This window comes from Amphibalanus amphitrite, unplaced genomic scaffold (assembly GCF_019059575.1).
Source record: "Amphibalanus amphitrite isolate SeventyFive unplaced genomic scaffold, NRLGWU_Aamphi_draft 001053F_arrow, whole genome shotgun sequence".
NCBI lineage: Eukaryota > Metazoa > Arthropoda > Thecostraca > Balanomorpha > Balanidae > Amphibalanus > Amphibalanus amphitrite.
Window position 1 is genome coordinate 112,371 of NW_024882547.1, and position 26,926 is coordinate 139,296.

The 26,926-nt window shown below is 51.7% G+C and overlaps 1 protein-coding gene and 1 long non-coding RNA gene across 6 annotated transcripts in view; one reads left to right on the forward strand and one right to left on the reverse strand.

Moving 5' to 3' along the window:
* LOC122369595 overlaps positions 1 to 26,926 on the forward strand; it is a 78,589-nt gene that overhangs the window by 32,473 nt on the left and 19,190 nt on the right. The gene's annotated exons all lie outside the window — the stretch shown is intronic.
* Positions 1 to 26,926, reverse strand: part of LOC122369592 (filamin-A-like) — a 60,714-nt gene that overhangs the window by 25,710 nt on the left and 8,078 nt on the right. For 3 of the 5 annotated variants that reach the window (XM_043344442.1, XM_043344441.1, XM_043344444.1), the window contains 24 exons: positions 22,661 to 22,811; positions 22,084 to 22,193; positions 20,987 to 21,084; positions 18,549 to 18,676; positions 13,867 to 14,005; positions 13,443 to 13,683; positions 12,848 to 13,051; positions 12,386 to 12,523; positions 11,515 to 11,672; positions 10,856 to 11,146; positions 10,077 to 10,178; positions 9,326 to 9,433; positions 7,943 to 8,105; positions 7,321 to 7,548; positions 6,089 to 6,835; positions 5,170 to 5,343; positions 4,748 to 4,912; positions 4,418 to 4,590; positions 3,916 to 4,072; positions 3,367 to 3,496; positions 2,865 to 3,021; positions 2,388 to 2,555; positions 1,829 to 1,968; positions 1,183 to 1,318 (listed from right to left, as the gene is read on the reverse strand). In XM_043344442.1, the coding sequence (XP_043200377.1) occupies positions 1,183 to 1,318; positions 1,829 to 1,968; positions 2,388 to 2,555; positions 2,865 to 3,021; positions 3,367 to 3,496; positions 3,916 to 4,072; positions 4,418 to 4,590; positions 4,748 to 4,912; positions 5,170 to 5,343; positions 6,089 to 6,835; positions 7,321 to 7,548; positions 7,943 to 8,105; positions 9,326 to 9,433; positions 10,077 to 10,178; positions 10,856 to 11,146; positions 11,515 to 11,672; positions 12,386 to 12,523; positions 12,848 to 13,051; positions 13,443 to 13,683; positions 13,867 to 14,005; positions 18,549 to 18,676; positions 20,987 to 21,084; positions 22,084 to 22,193; positions 22,661 to 22,811 (4,406 nt within the window). The remainder of the gene's footprint in view (positions 1 to 1,182; positions 1,319 to 1,828; positions 1,969 to 2,387; positions 2,556 to 2,864; positions 3,022 to 3,366; positions 3,497 to 3,915; positions 4,073 to 4,417; positions 4,591 to 4,747; positions 4,913 to 5,169; positions 5,344 to 6,088; positions 6,836 to 7,320; positions 7,549 to 7,942; positions 8,106 to 9,325; positions 9,434 to 10,076; positions 10,179 to 10,855; positions 11,147 to 11,514; positions 11,673 to 12,385; positions 12,524 to 12,847; positions 13,052 to 13,442; positions 13,684 to 13,866; positions 14,006 to 18,548; positions 18,677 to 20,986; positions 21,085 to 22,083; positions 22,194 to 22,660; positions 22,812 to 26,926) is intronic. The other 2 variants (XM_043344446.1, XM_043344445.1) reach the window with 1 other exon arrangement.

The window sequence follows — 26,926 nt, forward strand, 5'->3', positions numbered from 1 at the left end:
GCGCCGGGGGTCAGAGGTCAGCAGCGGTGGCCTCTGGGCAGCCGCCGGCCGCGGCCGGGCCGGTCACAGCCAGGGGAGGACGGTGGGAGCTCGGGGGAAACTGCACCTAACATACAGTCGGGTGTTATGGATAGTGAGGCAGGCATCTGTCGTGTTTACACTCGGTACTCGAGTGCGGCGCAGTAACGCATCCTGCCAGGAACTGTCCGAGGAAGTTGCCAAGATGGCTGAAAGGAATGTTAGGCACGGTGATTCAGCGCCATGGCTCCGGAATTTTACCCTCACGCAACGGCGCCGTGCCATGGTGTGGGCACTGACGATTAACAAATTGCGGAACCCTAATTAATGATCGATGTCACTGTCGGGAACGTTACACAATTATTCAAAATGTATTATATTTGGTCGCGACACACCGTAGTCCACTTAGTCGAAGAATAGACGATATTTTCAATGCGAAGGGAAAATAAAAGGTGATGGAACAATGTTCAGGCTTCCTAACAACGGATGTGACGCGCTTATCGGCAGTGTATAGCGGGCGGCATTTTTAAAGGGAATATTTCATAGGCTTTATAATCATGTGAAATTATAGCAAATAAAACTTTATTGTGTGAAAAGGGATACGAATAAGTGTCAAAAAAAAAAAAACTTCTTGCACTGGGTTTCAAATAGAACGCTTTATCCGTTGGTCAACTCAGTACCTACCTACTGAGTTACATCGAATGCCCTCCATGACATTCACATGATATGATGCCATCAGCCGAACTGTTTTATTGGAAACATTGAATTGAACATCGACAGGCTGCTCCTGTAGCGCTCGTTTATTTTCGATTTCATGGAAACCACAAATCTGTCGTCATTGGCATTATTCCAGTTGATTAGCACGTTGTCAAATAACTTAAACGTCATAATAGAAGCGTTAGTAAATCAATTCTGATCTCCAGCACAAGACACCAAACAGCATCTTGGACTCAAGAAACTGAATATTTGTCATGCAATTTACTCGAGAAAGGCCAATTCGCCGCATATTATGCATTGGATCATACCTACATAAACACTTTAAAATAGCATCACAATATAGTACGCTTAGGCACAAAGCAGGTCATTGACTACTCCGCTCTTTCCGGTGCTACGAGCCTGATCGGTTACTTATGTGACAGCAGCCCAGTTCGGGTCGGTACTCACCGTGAATGTGTACAGTCCGTCTGGAATGGTCTCCCCGCCAAACTTAATATTGAGCACATATTCTCCGGGCTTGTCCACCCGAAAGTACACCTTGTAGGTGCCGTCTCTGTTGTCCTCGACATCCACATCTGCGCAGCTGAAAACCCCAGACACGGGCCCAGTGAGAAGCAGTCTCTCATACCAGGCATAAAAAGCCCTCAGCACCCAGAGTAGACCTACAGCCAGACCCCGCATCCACAGCCAAACGGCAGGTCATAAACCCTAATGGGGTTCGAGGCACCTAATGAGGATTGCATCAGGAGCATCACGTGCCTCATCGAACCGGGAGCCAAACAAAATCGGCACATCATTTTCGCACGATTTATAAATGAGCAGAGGTTAGACGGCGGCAATTAAGTAGCGCTGATATTTGTTTTGGCCGGCATTTCGCCAATGATCGCTAATACATCAAACAGAAAACGACATTTCGACTATTTGCTGCTATCGATCTCGATCAGATGTCGTGAGTCACAATCACATTTCCGGAGTTTAATGTCATTTGATCACTAGGTTATCTTTGGTTATCTTTATTATCAAGAATCACATGTAGAAACATCAGTCTGAGGTAATTTCCGGACCGGAAGTGCGTCGTTTCCGGTGGACTGACCTGGATCCGGATGCGGAGCGGACCCGGCACGTGATGTTTCCGGTTCCGGCGCGTTTGGCGTCGACGGTGATACACTGCTCCTCTCCGACGCTGATCACCTGGTCCCGGAGGTCGCCCTGCTCCACCCGGCACCGGTCCGCCTGACCAGGGGGAGGGGAAGGGAGGGAGTTAAGTCACTGGCAAATTACCTCGAAAGTCTAATATCTACTATCTTATTCACTAGACTTAGGGACAAACAAGGCCCTAAAACATAGGGACAAATAACAAACATCGCAATGCTAAACATAGAGCAGCCATTTTGTTACGACTGACATTACGAAGTTGAAAGGAAACTCAATCGAATGTATTTGTTTCAGGTACAGCTTTGGCTTGGTGCAAGATGATCGCAAAGAATGGTAATAACCATAGACAACAAGAAAATTACGTTTTCTATACAAAAAAAAAAAAACGAGCCCCTTTAGAGGTTGGACATAAGAGTGTCATTTTCTAGCGCTACGGGTCTCGATACGTAATTGCTATCCCATCCTTTTCTGACTGACACCACCCTCCCCTAACCCACCTGTCCACTGGGCACAACCTGGACGGGCACGGCGGCGGTGGCTACCGGTCTACCGCCGTACCGGACGGCCACCCGGTACTGGCCGCAGTCGTCCGGCGTGTACCATCCCGTGAACGTGCCGTCCTCGTTATCAATGATCTCCACCGTGCGCGGCTGCTGGTCAGGACCCTGCGTGACGTGAGAAGGGATGAGTGCGTATGTAAAACACGTTAAAAAAGACGTCAAACCGCAGTTTTAAGCCAGTAAACTGAGGACAAATAGAGCCTGCAGCAACGTAGCACTACAAAATATAAATCCTTCTTAACTGCTTTATCCATCTTGCTGGTTGTTATCTTACTGCTGGCGATTAGAATGAGTCGCTGTAACACCCAGCTATTACTCTGACCTCTTTCTGCAGTTCTTCCAGGACAGACCTATGACTTTAGGACAACTCGGTTGCCCTCACTGACCTATGACTGGTCGTTGGGCCTCACTCACCATGACCTGCGCCTCGAGGTCGCCGAAGCCGGCCTGCCTGGTGTCTATGGTGAACTGGGTGGGCAGGGAGGCGGGCAGGCCGCGACCGGATACCCCCGGCCCGGAGAGACGTACCCGGAACGGCTCACAGGTGGGCCGAACCGGCAGACGCCACGGACTGTCGGTAGATGACGATTTCAGACAGTAACGCCAACCACAGATTATAAACGATGAGGCGACTTTGACATCACGAATATCTGATAAATTTTCTAATCCTTCCTCTCCCAAATTTCTTTCAGCTCCTGCATTCAAATCCCGTCCCGCCTCTTAATCGTATTCCTCTATAGCTCCACCACAGCCCTTTACCCTCCATAACAACTGCGCACACGGCCGTACACTATCTCTTAAATCCCTCTATAACTCCACCACACTTCTCGGATCTCCATAGCCACACTAGACCGGTAGGTATATTCTCCCATAACCCGCTTAGCCCCTCCATAAGCCCCCATCACGTCCCGCTTACCTGCCGGGGATGTCAACTCCGCCCCAGGTGACCCGCGGGATGCAGATGCTGCCCTCTGGCGGCGGCTCGTACGTCACCTCGTAAGTGCCGTCCCGATTATCCTTCACCGATGGCCGGCGAGGCAGAGGGCCTGGAATAAGGAGAGATGAGCAATGAGAATCGAAGATGCCGAGATTGTTCTCACGGTTCCCACATGCGCCTGCTGGGGTCTATACACCCACACCTGAAAGACCTGCGGGACAACGACGTGGTGGCGGCCCTGGCGGCCGCTGCCAGGTCCCTCCAGAGCCGATCGGCTATGCTTGACTGAGTGGAGGAAAAAATAACAACAACAAAAGATGGTTCTCATTTCGTTCTCTCACAGATGCCGAGATGGCTGCATTATATCTGGCAGTGAGGCGCATAAACAGAGTGAAAATAGTCGACCACTTCAAGGTCAGGAGATGTTAGCGAAACTGACCATGAAAATAAATAAGTTTCAGCAGCCTGTCTTATGACCAGCCAGTCTTGTAACTTCAAGAGCAGAGCTCCAGTCTCGCTGCACCTCACCCCTGTCGCTGCGCACGTCGACCCGCAGCTCGGCCGGCGCCGACCGCGTGGCGTCCACAGTGAACGACATGGGTACGTTAGCGCGGCAGCTGTCGGCTGTGACGCCCGGGCCGTGCGCGATGACGGCGCCGGCGTCCACCTCACACACCACCGGCACCTAGAGAGGTCACAGGGGTAGAGGTCAGAGGTCGAAGGTCACCAAAAAACGGAGGTCATGTAACAGTGTGCATTTCGACACGACTTCTACCGACACCTGCAATGATACAAGACATAAAGTAGGTGACAAACGGTGATCATTCCGTCAACAATGACAACGACTGGACACAACAACCTTTACGCCACCAGTAATTGAAATATGCGGATATGCATTGGGCATCGTCGCCATCTAAACAGATCTCTGAGAAGTTCACAGATGAAAAGGCACAATCGGCATGATATTTCGCAGCCAACTGTTGAGGACCGCTGACCACGATCAAATGCCGTTTGTCTACCTTTGCCTAACCTTGAAGGGTGACCCAGGAATGTGTTGCTCGGCGAACTTTATGTTGACGTCGTACTCTCCGGGCTCGGTGGGGATGTACTGGACCAGGCACGAGCCGTCCAGGTTGTCCACACAGGACATCTTGGCCTCGGAGGGGCCCTCAATGGCCAGACCCAGGCCGCCCGTGCCCGCTCCTGGCGACAATAAAAAAGAGACATCAGTGAAGCACAGTCGACAGTGAGGACAGCCAGGGGACGGAAAGACAAGGCACGTGGATAACTCAAAGTCATAAGAGTTCAGATAGGACAGGGTCCTTTTTTTCACCGACGTGAAAGCTGTGCCCTTCCTCACCTCTGGTGTTGACCGTGAACGAGTTGGGTTTGTTGACGGTCGCTGCTCGCAGGCCCGGCCCCGTGGCAGTCACCCGGCTGGGCTCACAGCCTCGTCGAACGTGCACAAAGAACGGCGAGCCCGGCACCTGGACACCGTTATAGGCGATCTCGATCTCATGGCGACCTGGGAAAGCACAGCGGGTAGGTAAGGTCATACATATTGACGTAGTTACGTCTAGGGAAGACGACGAATTAACAAGGAGTCCCAAGGAGCATTTGCAATAAACTGAGCAAACTAAAACGAGTAAGAGTTGAACGGAAAATAATGATTTTTTATCAGAAATAGACGAAATCAAGCAGCATTCAAGTCTAACTAAACCCATCGCAGGTTATCGCTCCGCTCTCTATCCTCCTGAGCCGTCCGTCATCTGCGCCACTGACCCTCCTCGAACGGCGTGTAGGAGATCTGGAACGTTCCATCCCGGCCCGACTCCACATAGGAGGGCGTCGTGTCGCCCGAGGGGTTGGTGATGAGGCAGGTGACCCGTCCCTCCTCACAGCCGGCCACACTGCGCGCGTCCAGCGTTACGTCAGCCGGCGAGTCGACGAAGACACCTGGCGGCGGCCAGAGGAAATAGCGCACCGTCAGCCTGGGAATACGTATTACAAAGAATGAAATCGGTCGCAAAATATTCGGGGAACGTTGTACCGATCGATATAACATTTAATGGCATTTTGAATATTGAAATGGCTTTATCGAATCATCCGAACTATAATGGTACGTGGGGAGGGACTGGACCAAGCTCCAAGTGATGCACTTTTTTCGACGACGTGATAAAATAACCGAATATCAGTAACCGTCACACACATGCAGGGCTATTAGCTACCTACTTGGTGAGAAACCAGCATGAAAATAAATCATGGAATGAGACAGAAATACAAAAAAAAACAGTAAGAGATGCATAACCATCTACCGACCAAACGCAAGTACCGATAAAATGTGATAAGACAACGAAAATAAAGGCAGTTATCATTTTCTGGACATGCATTTGGAATCGCTTTCTTTAGAATCAGTGATAAAAATAAGGTTACATCACAGCAAACAGCTGATTTACAGCAGCTGACACCGATGTCAAAGCAGACTTATGTAAACCGACAAAACTACAAAACCCTTAGTGAGTAAAAATATACATCCACACCAGCCAATTTCACCGCAAACTCCACACCAAAAACGAAATAAAATATAACTCGCATGCAGGTGGTGATGCGGGCAGTGCAGCCACACGTCACACAGCTGCGCCGATAAGGTGAAATGGCTCCAAAGCCGATCCTCATGCCACCGGCGGCATTTCCAAGCTACCGTAAGGATGGACTCCGTATCCCGTGGTTCGCACGTCCTCCAGACCACGGCCGGCGCGCTGGCGACGTCCGTCCGGCCGCGCCGCGCCGCTCCGCGCGTCGTGGCCGTGCTGGGCGTGCACGTTCCTCTCGGCGTGGCGGACGTGCTCAGCGTGCCCCCGGACGTGCTCGGCGTGCTCTCGGACGTGCTCGGCGTGCTCTCGGACGTGCTCTCGGACCGGCGCCGGCGAGGCGTGCTCCGGATGGACGGTGGCGCGGAACGGTGAGCCGGGCACATGTTCGTCGTTGAAGCAGACGTTGACGAGGTAGAGACCGGGCGCCGTCGGAAGGTAGGCCACATCACAGGTACCGTCGCCGTTATCTCGACAGTTGATGGCCGCCTCGCAGGGTCCCTCGACGGTGACACCGAGACCGCCCTGCCCGGCGCCGCGGGTATCGATGACGAACCTCTGTGGCTGTCGGACGCCGCCTCCCGTCAGCCCGGGTCCGTGCACCCGCACACTGCGCGCCGCCGCCGGCACACAGGCCACCCGTCGACCAGTGAGCTCTGCGCCGGCCAGCCGAACTCCCAGCCAGTACAGGCCGAGCTCGAGAGGCACAAAGTCGACCAGCAGACCCGCCGGCGTGGGTCGGATGTTGGCGCGAGTTCGCACACCAGACGGAGAGGTGACGGTAACGGCCAGATCGGCCGGACTGAGACCGGCCGGCGTCCGAACCACGAACTGCTGGCGACTCATCAGCGGCACCGCTGGCAGCCGAAAGGGACACGGACGGACGCACGGCGCAGCTCGTCAGGGTGTGGGAAGACACAGGGAAGCGAGAGGGGCATGACAGAATGCCATGGAATATGGAAGCCAGGTTGTCGAACAGTTATCTCACACAATTACACATGAATAAGTGAGTGCTAACATTTAAGAAATTTGCAAATTTCCACCACCAAACGTTTCATTAATATCCGACACTCACCCTTGCCCTTGACTGTCACCTAAAGTCTACATCAACCAAGCCCCCCATCCCTCATCTCCACCAAGGCCCGTTTACTGGTTTCGAGTCCCTCGCCTTTCCTTCACCTCACCCACCCCACCTCCCGTTCGACTCACTGGGTTCGAGTCCCTCTCCCTCCCTCTCCTTCACCCCACCACCCGCCTCCCGTTCCACTCACTGGGTTCGAGTCCCTCTCCCTCCTTCTCCCTCCCTCACCCATCACCCCACCCCACCTCCCGTTCCACTCACTGGGTTCGAGTCCTTCCACCCGGATCTGGGACACGTTCACTCCGGGCTGAACAGTGACGCGGACAGGGCTCTGCGGCACCGGCCTCCCGCCAAACTGGGCGTGCAGGGTGTACGTGCCCTGGCGCGGGTACGTCAGCTCCCCACGCAGCGTACCGTCGCCGTGGTCGGTGATCCGTACCGGTACCTCGGTACCACTGCGGTCCTCCCGCATCACCGCCTGCAGCTCGCCTGGGTGGGAGGGGAGAGTTACGGTTACAGAGGGCGCCACGGGTTATAGACACCGCTCACGGGGGTCATAAGGGCACGGGAAGTTAACGGTGACATGTGAGCTATCAGAGACTACTGAGGCTACAGAGAAATCGGTAATATGTTCTTACAATTCACATTCAAATGCAGCTCACATCAGGACGTGTTAAGATGAGACTATCTGAGAGGCGACTGACTGACGAATGAAAAACGATATGCACGTTGGTATTCGGTCGTCTTCATGACTTATTCTGCCAAGGTGTGATGCAAATAACGAAGCCAATAAGCCATGACGTTAAGCTTTGACTCAGATCCTGTTGAGCTATTCATTCCAGCTGGATCATTCCTTCCCTTTCCCCTTTCTCCTAACACGCACCTTGTCCGGCGCCATGGGCGTCTACGTTAAAGTGTGTGGGCAGCTGGGCCTTGACTCCGGGCTCCAGGGCAGGTCCGAACAGCCGCACCATGCTGGCGTCCAGCCGGTCGGCGGCCTGAACTCGGAACGGAGAGCCGGGCACCGCCACACCAGAGTATTCTACCTGGTGGAGAGGAGACTGTGAGAGCCGGGCACCGCCACACCAGAGTACTCTACCTGGTGGAGAGGAGACTGTGAGAGCCGGGCACCGCCACACCAGAGTACTCTACCTGGTGGAGAGGAGACTGTGAGAGCCGGGCACCGCCACACCAGAGTACTCTACCTGGTGGAGAGGAAACTGTGAGAGCCGGGCACCGCCACACCAGAGTACTCCACCTGGTGGAGAGGAGACTGTGAGAGCCAGGCACCGCCACACCAGAGTACTCTACCTGGTGGAGAGGAGACTGTGAGAGCCGGGCACCGCCTCACCAGAGTACTCTACCTGGTGGAGAGGAAACTGTGAGAGCCGGGCATCGCCACACCAGAGTACTCTACCTGGTGGAGAGGAAACTGTGAGAGCCGGGCACCGCCACACCAGAGTACTCTATCTGGTGGAGAGGAGACTGTGAGAGCCGGGCACCGCCACACCAGAGTACTCTACCTGGTGGAGAGGAAACTGTGAGAGCCGGGCACCGCCACACCAGAATATTCTACCTGGTGGAGAGGAGACTGTGAGAGCTGACAATCGTCCCACCAGAGTGTTCTACGCAGTGACAGGGAGGGGGGGGGTGATTAGAGCCCGGCACCGCTACACCAGAATATTCTACCTGGTGGAGAGGAGACTGAGAGCCGGGCACCGCCACACCAGAGTGTTCTACCTGGTGGTAAGGGGTGAGCGACAAAAAGATAAAGTTATGGGACGTTAATGTTATGGTTCCACGTGAGAGTCTCTCCTTATTGCCAGGGCTCCTATGCATATGAGAAACGGTCATCCATCTGAGTCATTACAAAAGACAGTCCGTGCAACTTAGTTCAGAAAGTTAATTACCCGGCTCCCCTAGTGACTCATCAACCCTAAAAGTTCCATGGCAGTCAATTGCATGTGGAGTATCCGGCTGCTGTTACCTGCTACTACTGCCTTCTGTGGCCCTAGAAAGCGTTGGATACCGAACAGTCAAGCGAAATCCAGTAATCGTCCATCCTCGAGTAGCCCAGAGTATGGTATGGTATGGTTGTGCGTGATTTTCAAGTCGACAACAGCAGTATACTGGCAACCAGTAACCACTAACCACTAAGTCTTCCGACTAAATACGCATACCGAATCGATAAACAGATCAGTAGTATCAAACCACATTAAGTTGAGTTCACTGATAGCCCGCGTTTGTTTGATAGACTATATCTCACCTGGATGGTCTGTTTTCCGCCGATGTTGGGGGTGAAGTCGGCACGGAACACACCCGGCGTTTTCTCTGTGAGCCGTGCCGGCACTGTCTGGAACTGCTCATCCATTATCTGGGGAGGCACAGGGGAATGAAGGGTAGAGCATTAATCTGGGCAGAGTGGCAGTGCGTCGCCGGCATGAATGTTAACGATTCTGAACTGTATCGGTACCCTCTGTGCTTAAACTGGGCTGAGTTATGATAACATCATACAGCATGCACTATGACTTTGTTTGTTTGTTTGTTTTGTTGGGTTAGGCCCTTTCGGTCTGGCAAGACCATTTCAGAGCCGGGAGGATGATAGGATAAAGGGGGAGACATTGGTCTGGGCAGGCACCCTAGTGAGTCGCCGGGGCTGAGCCCGTCCAGAGGACAGGCCACCCAGCCCCAAGGCACTCACTGCACCCGGCTACGGGGTGCGCTCCCTCGGGAGCAGCGGTGCCGCTCCAAGGGAGCAGCCCGCATGAGATAAAGTTGCCTGCCCAGCCCGGAGGGGGGTTGCGGCGTGGAGGAGAAGGATTTCTGTATCCTGAGGATAGAAGCACGGAACGGTGCACTATGACTGTCATGTGTCAGTAACAAAGTCGACATTAAACGGTGCCGGTATTTAGTTCCTGAACTTTGGCATTATAAAGGTACTGAACTGTGTTGGTATTATGTAGATACTGAGCTGTGTCGGTATTATACACTGAACTACATTATTACTCAGAACTCACGGTCAGTTGAGGCGGCGCCCCGCCCGCCTGTCGTGTGTCGATACTGAATTGTGACGGCTGGCCAGCGGTGACCCCCTCCGACTGAACACCGGTCACCTTCACCTGAGAAACATTTCACCGTCACATTTCGTTATACCACGTCAAATAAAATCATACCTATAACATCTCGCGGTGTCACATAACAATTCTCAGCGCCGTATGACATCGGGTAGCATCATAATTAAAAGGCGTCACCCAGTCACGTGAAGTCACGCGACACGAGACGTCCACCACGCGCTCCAAACGATCACACCACCTCCAACTGAGGTCATACACATTACACGTCATATGATGCTTCGAACTCGAACAAAGTACCCTGTTCAATGCAACAGAAGAGAGCTGTTTACCGATAACACAGTCATTTATCGATTAAAAATGCGTTGAACATCAATTAAAAACCCCACTTTTAAGAGTGATGAACTCGAACGGGCCTCTAAAAAAGGCTCCTTTACTGAAAGTCTCAAAAGGCCGGTGACGTGTCGAATTTGCCGATGAAAAGATGCATTCTTCCTCGCCTATTGGAAAGGTTTGGAGAATTGATACTGAGGCACGGGTCAAGTGCTTGCGACAAGTGCAGGCAAATAACAAACATGCCATTCAATCGACTTTGCTTATGGACTAACCCCCGACTATGCAAACATGCTTCAAGCACTCGTCTTGTCATGGTCAGACATCTACCCACTTCTGCTGCCATTCCTCTGAGTCACTCGATACCTGAGTCAGTAGCTTTACCCCCTCACCTTGGTCGGGTCTCCATGAACGGGCGGCGAGATCCGCGCCATCCACGGCGACTGGGGTATGTCCTCTCCCTCGCAGAGCACGTGCACGGCGTACTCGCCGGGCGCCGTCGGAAAGTAGCTCACATCAGCCGAGCCGTCGCCGTTGTCTCGGCACTGAATGGCCGCCTGGGAGGGACCCTCGATGCTGAACCCAAGAGCGCCCGTCTCGCCGCCAGTGTCCACGGTGAAGACAGCTGGAGCGCCCGCAACGCCACCTCGCAGGCCCGGCCCGAAGCAGTTAATTGCGGATTCCTGTGGTAGGTGACAGCACCGGTCACAGCTGGGCGGGGCGGTACGGTAACGTTCATCTGTCGCCTGAGATGTAAACAGTATGGCTCCGGCGCCGGGCGGGGATCAGGCCGCTGATAGCAGTATGGAATGTGATTGAGGCGCCCGGCGCCTCAGAGTCGCCGCGGCAGACGAGCGTCTGATGATGGACGCGGCTTCTGGCGCCCGCTACGTGTCAATCAGCGATAGGTATGGCACGAGATGAGAAACATTGAGGTCACGGTATCAGACAAATGTCTATAGCAAAGCCTCTAACGGACCGAATGAATCTCCACATGATGTCATACATCAAGCGAACGCGCTACTGCACTCATCAACCTGCCAGATCTCACCTTCATAGGACCGACGTTGACCTCAAATGGCGACTTGGGGATCTCCTGTCCGCCATAGGAAATCATTGCGATGTAACGTCCCTCGCGAGTCGGATAAAACTCGCCCTCATACACGCTGTCGGCTACCTTCCTCAGCGGCACAGTATCCGTCGTTCCGCCTGGAACAGCAAACGTGGGCGAGTCATGGCAAATACGTGTAGATGATGTTTACCCAAACATTAGCGGCACCGCTTCACTTGGATGTTAGTTTGACGGTATGAGATTGCTGGGATGAGTCATGGGTCAACCGTGGAGGGGGCGTGGCAGTCCAACTGAAGTGCCCAGGGGCACGGCAGGCGAAATCTAGTCCAAATACAACCCCACCTCACAACTCACATATCCATTAGTGATGACTCATAGTGTGCTCTCATATCTGACTGGGTTATGGGTTATGTGGCCTAATCTGACGACACTCAACGAACCAGGCAAAGGGTAAATACATAGATCAGAATGTCAGCACTGGGTCAGATTGGTCAGTTCAAGCGGGCTCAATGGGTTCAACTGAAATGGGCTGGCAGCTGATGATAAAAAGGTAAATATGTTGCTATCGTGATGGAAGGGTGACGACAGCATGAGAGTGCATCAGTCTTGTTAGCACAGTTGGTAGTGTGTCAATTGGACATGCCAGCTTCGAGAGCTCGTCTGTCACAGCCAGATATACAAGCCCTGAAGTCAACCTCGATCAACGATCATCGAACGTTATGCCCGTGCCGACAAATAACACCAAGAGCCCGGCATCATTCACCTCTGACCCGAGGTTGGCCACTCCACTCCCCTTCGACCCGTGACCTCTGCACTGACCTGGGCCGTAACCTGTGACCTCTGCACTGACCTGGTGCGACGACCCTCAGCTGCGGCTGGCCGTCACCCGCGCCGTCGGTCCAGACCCGCACGTCAGCCGTGTCACCGACACGGACTCCGTGCGACTGCAGACCTCTGCCCGTGACACGGACACGGCGCGGGTCGCAGGCTGGGCGGACAGGCGGGACGGGAAGGTCAGCTCGTCAGATTCTACGCAGCTTGATACAAATTAGTTATTCAGCATGCACTCAAGTAATCACTAGATGTGTTTTGCTGCAGCTCATCAAACAAGATTAGCTGTCACAATGGCTTGGCCTAAAGCCTATTCCGACATTATCTTGATCGTAATGTGTTTCCGGTTTAACTTCCACTTCTTTCTGATAGGGCCTGATCCCGTACATGCTCAGCTTTGACTCGTATCTACCGCAACTCGTATTTACCTACAGGCAGCATCTAGCATGATTTTGACTGTTATCATTACTTTAACCCGTACCTGGCCCAACTTTGACCGGGAACGGGCTGCCGGCGATGGGCCGCCGGTCGAACAGCACGTTGACTGAGTGAAGGCCGGACTGAGGGGCGGTGAAGTCGCACCGCCACCGACCGTCGGCGACCGGTCGCAGGCTCAGCTGCGAGGGCGGCAGGCTCTTCCCCTGTGAGTCCAGCACCATGACCTCTGGCGAGCCGCGGCCGGCGTCTGACGGGACAGGGGGCGGGGTTAGAAAACTGCTGTAGGGAGTTCGGAGGGAGACGGTATTGCGGAGCGATATACTTTGATTGTTTATTGTGACTGCTAGGCGTGGCGACGAGTACTATAATAATAGCTGATGGGGTGATTTATGAACACAAATTAATAGAGACCGGAGCTCTGCATTACGTGTGGATTTAACCCTGATGTTGTTATTTATTCCGCCGCTTGACCTTAGCCTACCATGAGAACATCGGTTCAATTTAACAGTACGATCCCACGGTACAGACTCTCACCTGCAGTTATTCTCCCACCCATCAACAGCCCATGGCACGTCGGCCAGTCATCTACTGCTGACCTTCAGCCACCAAACGACATATCGGCCCCATCCAGCGCTGACCTTTGGTGAAGAGGTCGAAGTAGGTCGGTTTGCCGGCCACCACTCCAGTCGGCCGCAGCCCGGGTCCCGAGGCGGTGACCTTGTTTGGGTCACCGGCCGGACCCTCCACGGTCACAGGGAAGGGCGAGCGGGGTACTGGCCGGCCGGCGAACAGCACTGACACCTGGTGGCGACCCTCGCAACTAGGCGTGTAGCTGCACCGGTAGGTCATTGTCGCGTCGCCGGAAAACTTGGTCTCAATCTGGGGATGAGGCAAGCGAGAGGTAGTGGAATATTTCCGTAAAAAGTTATACTGATGTCTTCCAAATGAGCCAGATCAAGGGCCATACAAGCACATTCCACTCTTATTTGTGCTTACTGGTGATATCAACTCGCTGATGTTGGTGTTGCTCCTCTATGTTAGAGCGCATGAGTATTTACTGACCGGTTCGATGCGTCCGTCGGGCCTGATGAGATCACACTCGACCTTGCCCTGGCCGGCGGCGAACGTCTCCACTGTGAAGGTGGTGGGAACACTGACCGCCGGGCCGGAGGGTTCCACGCCCGGCCCATAGCACCGGACTCTGAGAGGAGAGACAATAACGTCACAAATGGAGTACTAGCCACCGCTAGCAAGGAGTGCTCGACACAGGGTCCCACATCGTCCGACAGAGGCTAGAGACTGCAACTGACGTTATACAGGGATCAATGGCGATCGCAGCTGGTCCGATTGTCCCTTTCGTTTCGACTCTGGAAACAGAAGATAGACGGTCAAATAAGGAAAAGAAATAAACAACGGACGATACCGTTGATGACTGATAAAGTGTTCCTGCTCCTGACCTCAGGCTTTCATGAACCTGACCTGACCTCGTGACCTATCAGAAATTCAGAATCCCCTCTCTGTTCCATGAGATAGCAAGGGAGCCAGATGACCCGTAAGACCGCCCATCTGCCGCCAGTATCACCACCGGCACGGGCAGTCACGGCCAATAGAGCCGAGATGAAGCATAAGTCACGGACCGGCTACCGTCCGTCACGGCTCGGTAGCCCGGTGACGTCACGGCTCGGTACTCCGGTGACGTCACGGCTCGGTAATTCAGTGACGTCACACAGCTGGAGACGTCAGTGGATAGCTGAGCTAGGATGGCTGTTACTCTCCTGCCGCTAGCAAGCTTCTTTCCATGTGCCTATCAGAAGGAAAATGTTGGCAAAAAGGACAAAGAGAGACGTTTGACGTAGGTAAGTGGGGGTATATCACCCTTAAATCGTCTATCAAAGCTAAATGTAAGAACTCGATGCATACAAGCTGCGAGAAAGGAAAGACTCGGACCGAGACTCACTTTCTGCTCACCGGATACCGGCAACACCGTCTACCTCCAGCCAGGATAATGGTCAGAAAAGTCACCATGCAGCCACCAGCCACCAATCGCTCCGCCTTACCTGTAGCACCCCAAGACCTGAGTGACCTGAACAAAACGATTGAGTCGGATGAAAGGGAGCGGTACACGTGTAATGTGCATACCAACACTGCCCCCTGACGGTGCCAGCCGGCAGCCAGGCCAGATGGTGAGCTGTCCACTGCAGCTGGAGGGACGGCTGGCTCCTGAGTCGCCAACAGGGGGAGGGTCGCACCGCCACATCCAGACGGTAGCGGTGTACCATATGGTGTCTGCACTGTCTGCTGCAGGAACAGACGGCTGCCCCAGGCCAGAAACGGTTATCGAAAAACAGCTGAGATGTCGCGAACGGTGATATTATTGGTTGGCTATCTCAAATAAGCCGTCACTTGCAGAAAACCACATCTCAAAAAACGGCCCTCCTGCACGTGGCAGTTCGTGATTTGTGACGATTTCAATTCGTGTGGAAGGAACTGAGTAGTGAGCCCGACACATTGACGGAGTCGGTACAAATGACCTGTGGCAAATGGTAAGTGGCTAGGTTGGCTTATGACGACCTGTAACATGGCTTAACAATTTGTCAGGACCGATGACCTGTGGCTAGAGTACGGTTTGTCGCCAGCTGTGGCATGTGACGAGGACTTGTGACATGTGACGGTGTCACTTTGTCAGCAGCTGTGACATGCAACAGTGCCAGTTTGTCATCTCAGCGGGCCGTACCCTAGTCTTCGTGCCCGGTTGATTATTTGCACTGGAACTGCAGTGAGAGCCGAGGACGGCAACGTGCAGTGACTGGCTGGAGACGGCAGACCGGCAGCGACACCCGTCTGACTCCTACATTTCCGACACAAACAAACAGCCCGACTGCAGCTACTGGCTCAGACATGAGTCAGTCTCGATATGGACGTAATATTAATAAAATTACCAACCCAGCTCCGACCGATAGTGTTACTTTTCAAAGATATTTATATGGTACGGTACTAGCGTATAGCATGGCATTTAAAAAGTGTTTCCTAAAAGCTGAGATGATTTGTGTTCCAAACCAAGATTGACCGTCCTATAAGAGCTATGAGCTACCGGATATTGTTCTTGTAATGTTATACGCACCACCGGAGAAGCCTATGGCACCACCAATCATTATAAACCTGATGATAAATAGGGCGGATATTGAAACCACCCGGCTTTAGATAAACCGACGTGGAATAACTCCCAGGCTACTAAAGTGGTAATGAATCACGCCGTTAATCCCGTCGGTTATAACCACTTTGTTCACCTGAGAACTTCTGCTGTCATCTCTCCTGTACCACAACGTAGCAAACGTCTCTCTTGCTTTAAATGGGCATGGTGACTAAATGGGCATCGGGAAGTGTAGCATGCATATTGTTATAAAATTACAGCGTTATAGCTCATGAACCACACCTAGAATATAGCTAGAGATGCAAATCACAGAGGCGAAATACAGCAAGCGTAAAGGGAGAGAAGGAAGTGATCCCTGCCAATGCCCCCCCCCCTCCTCCCCACTACCTGCGGTCTCTGGCAGAGCCTCCTGGACCATTCCGAGAATCATTCCTGACCACCTGACTCACCCCTCACCCCTCTCTCCTCCCCGGAGAGAGAGGGGCGCCGACCAGCTGATCTGTCGGTTCCGCTGCCCGAGGTCTGCACATCCGACACAGCACCGCGGTACGTTCGTCCATACATATACAGAAACAGTCGGGCGCCAGCACAGCGGGACAAACACTGAGTCAGGCAGGCAGCGGGGCTGATTCATCTGGGACGAGAAATGTTACCACATGCCTGCAGCTGCAATCAGTAATTTAGATAAATAATAACGATGAGCTCGTAAAAGAGCACCGGCGAATAATCAGAATCAGTAAACACGAAAACATAAGCAGAATGGGACATTCTTAAAAAAGGTCACAGTCGTGGCATGCCCAAACTAATCAACATCAGCACTCGCACGGTAAACAGAGAACTAACACTCGCTAAGCGGCAATCAGACACTCTAATTGCCCGTACACTAGACGATGAAAGCATACGGGTATACAAAACAAAATGTAGAGTAGGTATACCACCATAAACGATGCATGCGAAAAGGGGAATTTCATGCTTAATGCACACCGTGACTACTGCCTATCGAAACAAAAACACACTGCACACACTGCAGTGGTCACCGAGCGCCAGGAGCCATGCCACTGTGTAACACGGTTTGTTACCTGGCTGAGCCGGGGGCCGTCGAGACAGGCGTGCTGTGGACGGTAGCACGCGGCTCAGTCACGGCTGTCTCCCCCTCTACCCCTCCCCCCCATCCCCCTCCAGACACCACGAGAGGGGTCACGTACTAACAGAGCGGCCCCCAGGCACCAGAGATGGGCGCCGGGTGGTGAAAACGGCCCGTTTGCATGTAGGAAGGCGCCGGTTGCGGCCTCAGACACGTGTGCTAGAGCGCACAAATGTCGCCTGATGGCCGCATGAGACGGGCCTCAGGTGGAGAGTAGGAGAGCTGGGGAGAGTGTGGGGTGGGTGGAGAGAGAGAGAGAGAGAGAGAGAGAGAGAGAGAGAGAGAGAGAGAGAGAGAGAGAGAGAGAGAGAGAGAGAGAGTGAAAGGGTCAAAGGGAACGATGGTAGGTTTTGAGGTTTTGATATCGGGGGCAAAACGTAAAGGGCCATGAGCGAGAGAGAAGTGGAAATAGAGGAAAGAGAGATAAGAGGGTAGAGAGAGAGAGAGAGAGAGAGAGAGAGAGAGAGAGAGAGAGAGAGAGAGAGAGAGAGAGAGAGAGAGAGAGAGAGAGAGAGAGAGAGAGAGAGAGAGAGAGAGAGAGATCGTCCCACACTGTGTTGACAGGTCTCCTCATGGCACCTGCTGCCGATATCTGTCTTTGTGAGACAACAGCGTAACGGTCGCTCTCTCCGCTAAGAAACTGGGCGGCAACCACCACATTCGGTGCCAGTCACGATAAACTAAGGTCTCTGACCTGCCTTGGTCGTAAACGGTACAAGATAAGATACCTACGCACTATCCCAATCTGATGGCGCGGGATATTTGAACGTGTGACAGTTTCAGAGCTCGGCTGGGTCCCGAGATACGTCGTGGGCGCTCCACGAGTTGTCAAAACCCAGCGTCGGTGATCGGGGTTGACGAGATGCTCATCGTTCGCATTACAGTGCATGTAAAGCTTGGGTGCTGAAGTAATTATTCTGGAGAATGCAATTTACTCGTACCGTGGGTGTGTTGAAATGAGTGCGAGATCTCGACATGGGGGTGAGGATGGAATGACTTCAATGATGAAGAATATAAGCCGGGAGTTTGTCGGAATGTCAGTCGGCGGAAACAATCGGATCGCAAGTTTGCAACATGCATTTAAAGTGTATGTAGGCGGTGAGCCGCATAGCCAGGAAGATAATGGCCAGAGCGAGTGAAGCCTACTCGCATTCGACTGGCTTGCCCTTCCATTGTACCTACATAAAGTTCATGTCCAATGCATCTGATGCGATTTCAGGCGGGGGTTCAACATCAGCGCACAAGAAAAAAACTGTCACTGTCGATGCACCAAATACTTACAAGGCAAATCAAGGCTAATTTTTAATTATGCTATATATTTGCCTGCACAAATAAAGGTACCTATTTCTGGCTGTATGTATAGGCAAGTATACATACGTTTCCCCACCCATCCTAAAACATCTGTGTAGATTACACTGTAATCTGATGACTTTATGTGCCCTAACCCACCTGTCGGGGTTGGTCTTGCTGCGGAGCGGCGCGCCGGGCTTCAGCTTGGCGTTGGGGTACTGCGAGAGATACGTCATCATCGACAGCTCGTCGACGTTCGGGTTAATCATGTCCTCCGGCCGGATCAGCTGGAAGGATACATTAGAATTATATGTCTGATACTAATACGAGCGATAACGCAGCGGCAAGAGGAAATAAAACAGCTACGCATTCTATGCTTATACGAGGTGCACTCCAGAAGTTTTGAGACTTTTTCAGTAGAGACTGTTAGTTGTTTCAGAAAAGCATGAAACTCCAGTGACTATCGAAATGAGACCTCCCGAGTCAATACACTTGTTGTAGCGCTCCAGTCACATCCTGAAGGCCCGCTGCTAGTCCTCCAAAGTGAAGGTGCCAAGAGCCTCTGTCACAGCATCATTCAACTCCTCCACATCCTCCAACCGGCGTCCCCTGAACTTCTCGCTCAGTCTGGGGAACATTCAGAAGCCACAGATGGCTGCAGATCTGGACTGTGGGGAGGATGAGGGACAGTTTTGATGCCTATATGTGTTAGTTAGCTCGTCACCATGATGGACTTGTGGGTGGGTGCGTTGTCCTGGTGCAGGTGCCTCTGGCCAAATTTGAAGAGTTTCTGTCTCTTGCGACGAATTGTCTTTCTCAACTCCCTCAGAACTTTCAGGAATCATTCCTTGTGCCGTGCACGGGACCCAGCTGATGAATATAATGCCTTTTTTGTCAAAGTGAGGGATTATTATGAGCTTCCCAGTGGCCTGCTCTGTCTGGCTTTTTTGGGTCTGGGGGAGTCAGTGTGCTTTCATTGAGCATTTTGTCTCTTGGTGTCTGGATCGTTAAAAATACATCCAGCTTTCGTCTCAAAACACTGAAGAGTCAATTTTCAATGTTTCTGGGGTTATTTTCATCAGGCTAATCACAACACTTTATTGCCTAGCGACTTTCAAAGTTGTCGTCACATTAACAGCCTGACCATGCTGTACACTGGCCGCTGTGACAAGACGCGTGCGACTCGCCGTGTTCAGGGTGATGCCCTAGCCGTCTCTTGCAACGTAGAAAAACAAACTTACGCAAGTACGCTTATGACAACTGTGGTAAGGACATATGAAAACGACAAGAATCTAGCACTGTTAATAGGGCTTTTACGAGGGCAGTCTCAAAACTTCTGGAGTGGACGACGTATATTAGCGGTAATGCGTCGTCAAGAGAGAAAAAAAAAACACAGATATACACTCTCGTGATCGGTTATGACAGCAGCACATGACAGCTGAAACTCTGCAGGTTCAACGTACAAGTGTCATGATCAACTTCATGGGGAGACCGAGAGAAGGGTCAAGAGGGCGTTTATTTTGATCTCACAGCCAAACAATGGCTGTCTTCTTTGAACAGTCCCTAGCGACTGATAATCATCTATCGGTATGAAACATTAGGCGTTAGTTATCGTTTCAAAACGCCCCTTATCTTTTGTTTGTCTCATTTCTGTTCGGTGTTTGGAAGGGTTAATATCGTAATAAAAAAACTGGTAGGGTTAATGAGGCAAAAAATACGCGGACTGGACAGTGCCGTCGGAAACCAATCAATATCTGTCTTCCTTTGATTTGGTGCTCATGAATAGAACAGATGTTACCTCGGAGTCACACCATTTCGCACACACATACATGCTGTCCGTATCGTTCCCCGCCCGTTTCTACGACCGTCCTTCCATCCACTGACTGTTATCCAACCGTCTTTGTGTGCGGTGGGCCGACTCTACAAACAGAGCCTCTGCGAGTTCCCTGAACTCGCATAGTCACGGCATACCGCCTGACTCCCAGACCTGACCTCGGCTCGGAGCGAGACTGGCACTGAGAGGCTGCTCGACAAACCCGAGTCGAACAGAGGAGCCTTATAGAACTAGTACTGACACGACGTATGTAAAGATATTAAGCCGTGATCTGTGCCGAGGCCGTTGTGTGTGGTATACTGAAGTGCTACTGAGAGTTGGCGAGGAGCTTTACTCAGTGGACATTGGACAAGGGACAGAGAGCCTCAGTCTGCATAATACAGGTGTTGTTTTCTGTATTACTGAAGTAGAACGTGCTTAGGATGTAGACAGGTGGTTATGGAAACAGAGACCTCCACTGGTGGTCGGCCTAATGGTGCTATTGTCAGTACACGCAGAAAGTAAACTGGACAGTGACAACATGCAGCACATTCAGCTTACAAAGGAACGCAATGTGTGACAGTAACAAATATCAGCTCACACAAACACATCAGGACCTACGTATTCATACACCGGACACCGGTATAGGTGGCAAGAACATGTGCATATTTATAGAACTTGTGTCCACTATCCATTCAGTATTCACCACCTGAGCGGAGAACGTTCAACACTTGACCACCCCTCCCTTCCCCGAGTCCACTGACAGCACGTTCAGCGTCCTCACCTGCGGCACGTTGAGCCAGTCGTCGGCCAGGCCCATGGCTTCGGAGGCGTTCCTCAGGGCGTCCTCTGACCTCCAGTTGGACCAGTCGGGACACAGACCTGGGGAAAAGGGATAGGTTTCCGTCAGTTATACGGAAAACACACACCACAGACACATGGGGACGTCTTCAGACCTCCAGTTGGACCAGTCGGGACACAGACCTGACGGCAGCAGCATGTAACGTATTGGTAGCAATGGCATACTGATGATAATACTGATAATCTGACGGAAGGAAGCACTGGTGGGGCTTAATTTCGAGCAGGCGAGCTGAGATACCGACGTTGGAAAAGAGTGAACATGAATATCATGATGTTGAAATAAAAAAGTTCACCGAAGCCCGATGAAGCAGTTGAATGCATAACACAAAGTGTCTTTAGAAGGATATAGACTTATGAAGTGTCACAAAAAGTGATTTCATAAAAGGATATCGAGCGAGCGCCGCTCTCAGCCGAACAAACAGCGAAACAATTTTAAACTGAGGCTCGCTGCGTCTTGTTATCGCGTTACGTTTTTGTCACCGGCCACCGCCTCAACTTACGGACTGCAACAAAGACGAGCTGTTTTATAAATGTCATATCGATCGTCGGAGGGTCTCAGCTGATAACGAAGCATGTCGACTAGGTGAAAACATGCTCCTTTATTGTCTGCGGCACGCACGAGGTAATAGGCGAGCAATGGAGACAAATTGACATATTTGGCGTGAGCCGGGTCTGGTCTATATCGGCCCTCCTTATCACGTCTGTGGTGACCATCAGAGCTAGACAAATGATACCGATCTAATTGTGGGCCGGCAGGCGTCTGACCTCACGCATGTGCGCACACCCCACAAGAGGATGACTTCTACTGACCCTGACCTGGATAGCCTCTGCTGACTTTAGTGACCTCTCTCTACTGAATTCTACTCGCCTTTTCCGACAACCGCCTTCTCCTCATCCCATTTACTCTCCAATGACCTTTATTGACCCTCCCCACTGACCCTAGTGACCTCTTCTGACCTAGGTTGACCCCACTTCCCCACACTGACCTCTGACGACCCTTGATGGTCCCGTTTTACTGACCTGGTGCCACGCCGTCCACCAGAGCGCCGATCGCCTTTCCGTCTCTCCAGTCTGAGGTGAAGTTTTTCACAGGCAGACCGGGCATCTTGGAGCCGACCCAGTTCATCAGCCTGAGGGAAGCATACATACGGTTATACACAGAGATGTTATCAACGAAAGTGTGACGGGAACAGGCGGTGACCAATATTTAAGTTTCGACAAGGTTGTAATTGACTGAATTGCCAAAACAGATTCATGAGCGTGAGTAACTTTTCTATAATTCATTCACCAAAAGAAAATAGCCTAACAAAATAACAAGAGCGTATAAATTCACAAAACCTCTGAAAGCGTCTTAGTGTCATATTTATAAATCAAAAATAAATCTTTGGAAATTCAGAACCGTAATAATTGCAAATACTCAGACCGCAAAACGGGTCCGATACCTAATCTGACTTGGAGAAGACTTGTGGTCTAGTGCACCCTCTTGACTTCGGATAGAGTTTGACCACGTCTAGTAAATACACTGGACTATTTCATCCCACCAAACTGGGTGCGGGTCACACCGAGCCCCGGTCCGCCTAACCCCACCTCAGCGCACCTGACTCTGGGCGCGGGCTCGGGCCGATCGTCGGCCTCGTCCAGACCGTTGTCGCCCTCCCACATAGGGATGGAGATGCTGTAGTGCAGGATCAGCGTCCATATCAGACCCAGGATCAGCTTCAGCTGACAGTCCACTATGTGGGTCGAATCTGTAGGTTAAAGACGGGGAAACACAGATTAACATCAATATTCAATCGACATGATAAAATATTCTGTTGTACGCATACATGAGTAATAGGGGACACCGCTGTAAGCAAACTATGCATAAGATGAGTACTGAGTAGCAATTACAGCCTTATCTCACAACGGCCGATTCCCATAGTCAATAGTCATATCCATTGTCATAGTAGCTATAAGACGCACAAAAATGTTTGCATGTAGATTGTAGGTGTACTTGTATGGTGAATTATAATGAAAACAGAAAATAAAAAATAGTCATACTGTCATACTGTCACATGTCCCCAGTCATGACCACTCGTCATCATGTAACAAAGACACTTATTCAGCCTCCCGAGCCGGACAGTCACCACACTGCACGTCACGTCTTATGACCACGGAGCAGCCACTGATCTCAGCACTCCAAACGAACGTGGCCGGGGAAGTAGCTGAGTCAACAGGACGGCAGAGTCTGAATCTACCGAGTCACGACGGCCAGGAGAGGCCTCCCTGACGGGACGAGCAGTGGTAAAATGCAAATCGCGATAAAGTGGGCTCACTTATGAGGGTCTTCAAGTCAGCGTGTGTGTAAACTTTATGGAGAAGTTAAGTCAATGGAGAAAACTAGGCTCATTGTTTGATGTACCTAATGCTTTCAATCAGCTAAGCGAGGATTCATATGTAGACGAAATAGGAGTTTAAAATGCATTTGAACTTTGAAGTGTTCTTCAGTTGTCATATCCCGGCGATTTAACAATCATTGGTGATTTATCGGACTTTGCGAAAAAAAAGTTTAATTTATCATTAACTCCAACGGTAGCAGGTGCGACCGGCGATACCATAATAAAATGCATCGCACGGGTTCACGCCACTTGATTGTATCATTCCACACCTACTCATTTACCCAGTAATCACCTTGACAAGCAACACTTGACTGTTAGCACATCACAAATCATCCTTGACGTGGAATTCTACCCATGTATTGCCACCAGTCTATCTGCCAGGGCTGTACAAACAAATGGTGATTAATGTCCGCCCAGTGATCGATTAGTATTTGTGCTCGAAACGATCACTGTCACATCAAAGTTCCTCGCGTGTCTGCCTAAGTGTTTTCCAGATTGTGTCTGCTGCGGTTCCGGCTGATTTTTATCAGTTATTATTCCGCAGACGTGTCCAGCGTCGCTGCGATATAGAAGACCACGAACCTTTTCATTTCCTGAAGCACTCTCATTCGTTTTAGACCCTGTTTCAACGGTCTGCTGGATTGCACTGCCGTGGGACTCTTGCAGGGGATTTCCTATAGTGCTTCCACCCAGAGACAGAGACTAGAGATGTCTGCCACGTCGTCCCAAGTGGCTGTTTCCTGGTGATTCTCCCCGCTCCTGTCCCGAGGGGGCGTTATCAATCGGCCAGCTCAATTGGCCAAACCATTTGTCTTCATCCATTTCATCTGGAAGGCCTGGTCGACTGTAGGTTTTATGGCTGTAAGCAGGGATGCGGAGCCGGAGCCGGAGTCGGAGCCGGAGCCGCCGGAGCCGGCATATTTTGCCCGGAGCCGGAGCCGGAGCCGGAGCCGTGAAATGATATAGCCCGGAGCCGGAGCCGGAGCCGGAGCCGCCAAAAAGGGGGCGACTCCGGCTCCTTTTTATTTTTGAAGAGGAAAAAAAATAATTGGCTTAGTTCGCTTTGACAGTACAAGGCAGTAAAACATATGGTAAGTACGTCATGGGCCATCAAGTGAATGAAAAAAGCCGAATATCCCCAGTATCCCACAGTACGCGATCAACTTCCTGTCTGCTCCTCCCCCTCCCCCCCCCCCCCCACGTCTACTGCATCCCCAGAACATGAGGACCGGTCATCAGGTGACGGCCATTGTTTTGAAGCCAGTGCAGTGGACTGCGACTCCCAGCACCGTCTCTTCCCCCCCCCCCTCCCCCCAATGCAGCCGAGACGGGTGTCAGCTTACGATGGTTCAGTGAACTCTGATTCGCGGCGACTGCGTTTCCAATGCCATCGCTTCCTAGTCCTTTGTTCTGCCAGTTCTCTCCGAGGTGCGTTTGCGCGGGGACGCGGTGAGCCGGTCATGGCAAAGAGTAACGCGTATAACCAATCCATTTTTTCTTCCACCCGTATTTAATTGATTGCATAGGGGATGTACTGAGTCGGAGCCGGAGCCGCCGGAGCCGGAGCCGCCGGAGCCGGACCATTTTACTCGGAGCCGGAGCCGGAGCCGGAGCCGCCATAACATTTTACCCGGAGCCGGAGCCGGAGCCGGAGCCGATTTTTTCTCCGGAGCCGGAGCCGGAGCCGGAGCCGTCTGAAATTTCCACGGCTCCGCATCCCTGGCTGTAAGTTGTCGCGGCCAATATTCATCAAGATGATATGTTCTAAGGAGGGGTTTAACCCGCGCCCTGCTGGGGGGGGGGGGTGTTTGAACACCCCCCCCCCCCTTGTGGTTTTTCGCGAATATCTCAAAAACAGCGGCGCTCCGCGCCGCCGTTTTTGGTACACCTTATCATACATCAATTCTACACATGTTGTGAAAATTTCAGACCAAGGTCATTCAAGGTCAGGTCACCAGGTCACTTGAAGTGACCTCACCTCATAAAAAGTTTCAATGTCTGTCATAGCTACAACGAGTGACCGATTGCTTTGAAACTTTCAGCGATTGCTAAGAGCAATAGCATGTACAAAATGTATATCTCAGAATTTTGATATCGATGACCTAAGGTCAGGTCAATTTTGCGACCTCCCCATTATAAGTCAATGGGAGAAAATTGAAATGCACCTCTTTTGGACGAAAGACATTATAAACACTCCCAAACACTGAATTACAAGTGGTTTAGACACACTGAACATGAAAATGGTGTCCGTGACCCCTGTTTATGCCCTGAGGTCATCTTAGGTCACGAATGGTATCTAACAGTTTTTCGCAAATAACTTTTGATAGAGGCATGCTAGAGCGATGAAAACGCCTTAGATGTGTTCAGCTCAACGATACGGATCGACTGATATGCAACATGACCCTTTCCGGTCAGGTCATGACCTTGACCTGAGGTCAAATTTTCAAGTTGACCTTTCAAGGTCAAGTTATAGTTCATTCGATGTGTCTTGACGAGAGGAACACGATGCCGGTAAAAGTAAGCTCGTACAAGGCTTGGGTCAAAAGTTATTGCAGAAAAACTGTTTCCGAAAAAATCGGCTATTTTTGCAGTTTTTGCCCCCTGCAGGCAAAACCGTTGAGGTTAGGTCAAATCTGAGAACATTACTCAGTAAGGGCGTTAATAGGGCTATCGAATGCGCTTTGCCGCGGCGCTGTAGCTCTATTGGTTCCCGAGTTATGCGTTGGCTTCTTGGAAATTGTCGACATTCGACCTGGAAATCGGCGAAATTTTGCCTTCAATGACCTCTGGTGACCTGACCTTTGACCTGACCAAAAAATTGACCGAAGTGATTTCCTCATTATTTTTGGCGTTCTTTCGAACGCCGCCTTCCGCGTATCGCTACGTGGCCCAGGAGCCGAGTTAGAAGGGGGGGGTGTTCAAACACCCCCCCCCCCCCAGCAGGGCGCGGGTTAATAGGGGGTCAATGTGGTTCGGTCACAATGGCGTGACAAGGAGATCCTTTGAAGATATGAGACGTTACGGAAGATAGTCGCCATTTCGGGACTCACTTCGGCGGCACAATTGAGAGCTTCACTGCGGTGAACCTGTTCTGGGTGAGCTTTGTTGGCGTGTTCGATAAGAAGGGGCTACCGAGCATTCATTTTTAATTGACGATTCACCACAAGGTCTAACTCCAGCGCGCTGAATAAATGATAAGTCTGCGAGTTGGCTGGCTGGCTCGCTGAGAGGATAGCTCACAGACCTTCGTCCGGTCCGTCAGAACTCGAGTGTAATGTTCAGTGAGTGGGGAGTCCCGCAGTGACGACTGTATTCCACGGTGAGTAAACGCCTGCTACCTGACTGAGCTGTGTTAGCTCTTGCCACTCTTAGGACATTTCAGCACCGCTGCACACTGCCACAGTACTCGCCGCCATTCACAGGCATCGCGACGGCCAGACTTCTCTGCTGCATCGAAGCTGAAGACAGGGGGTATTGGAAGTTTA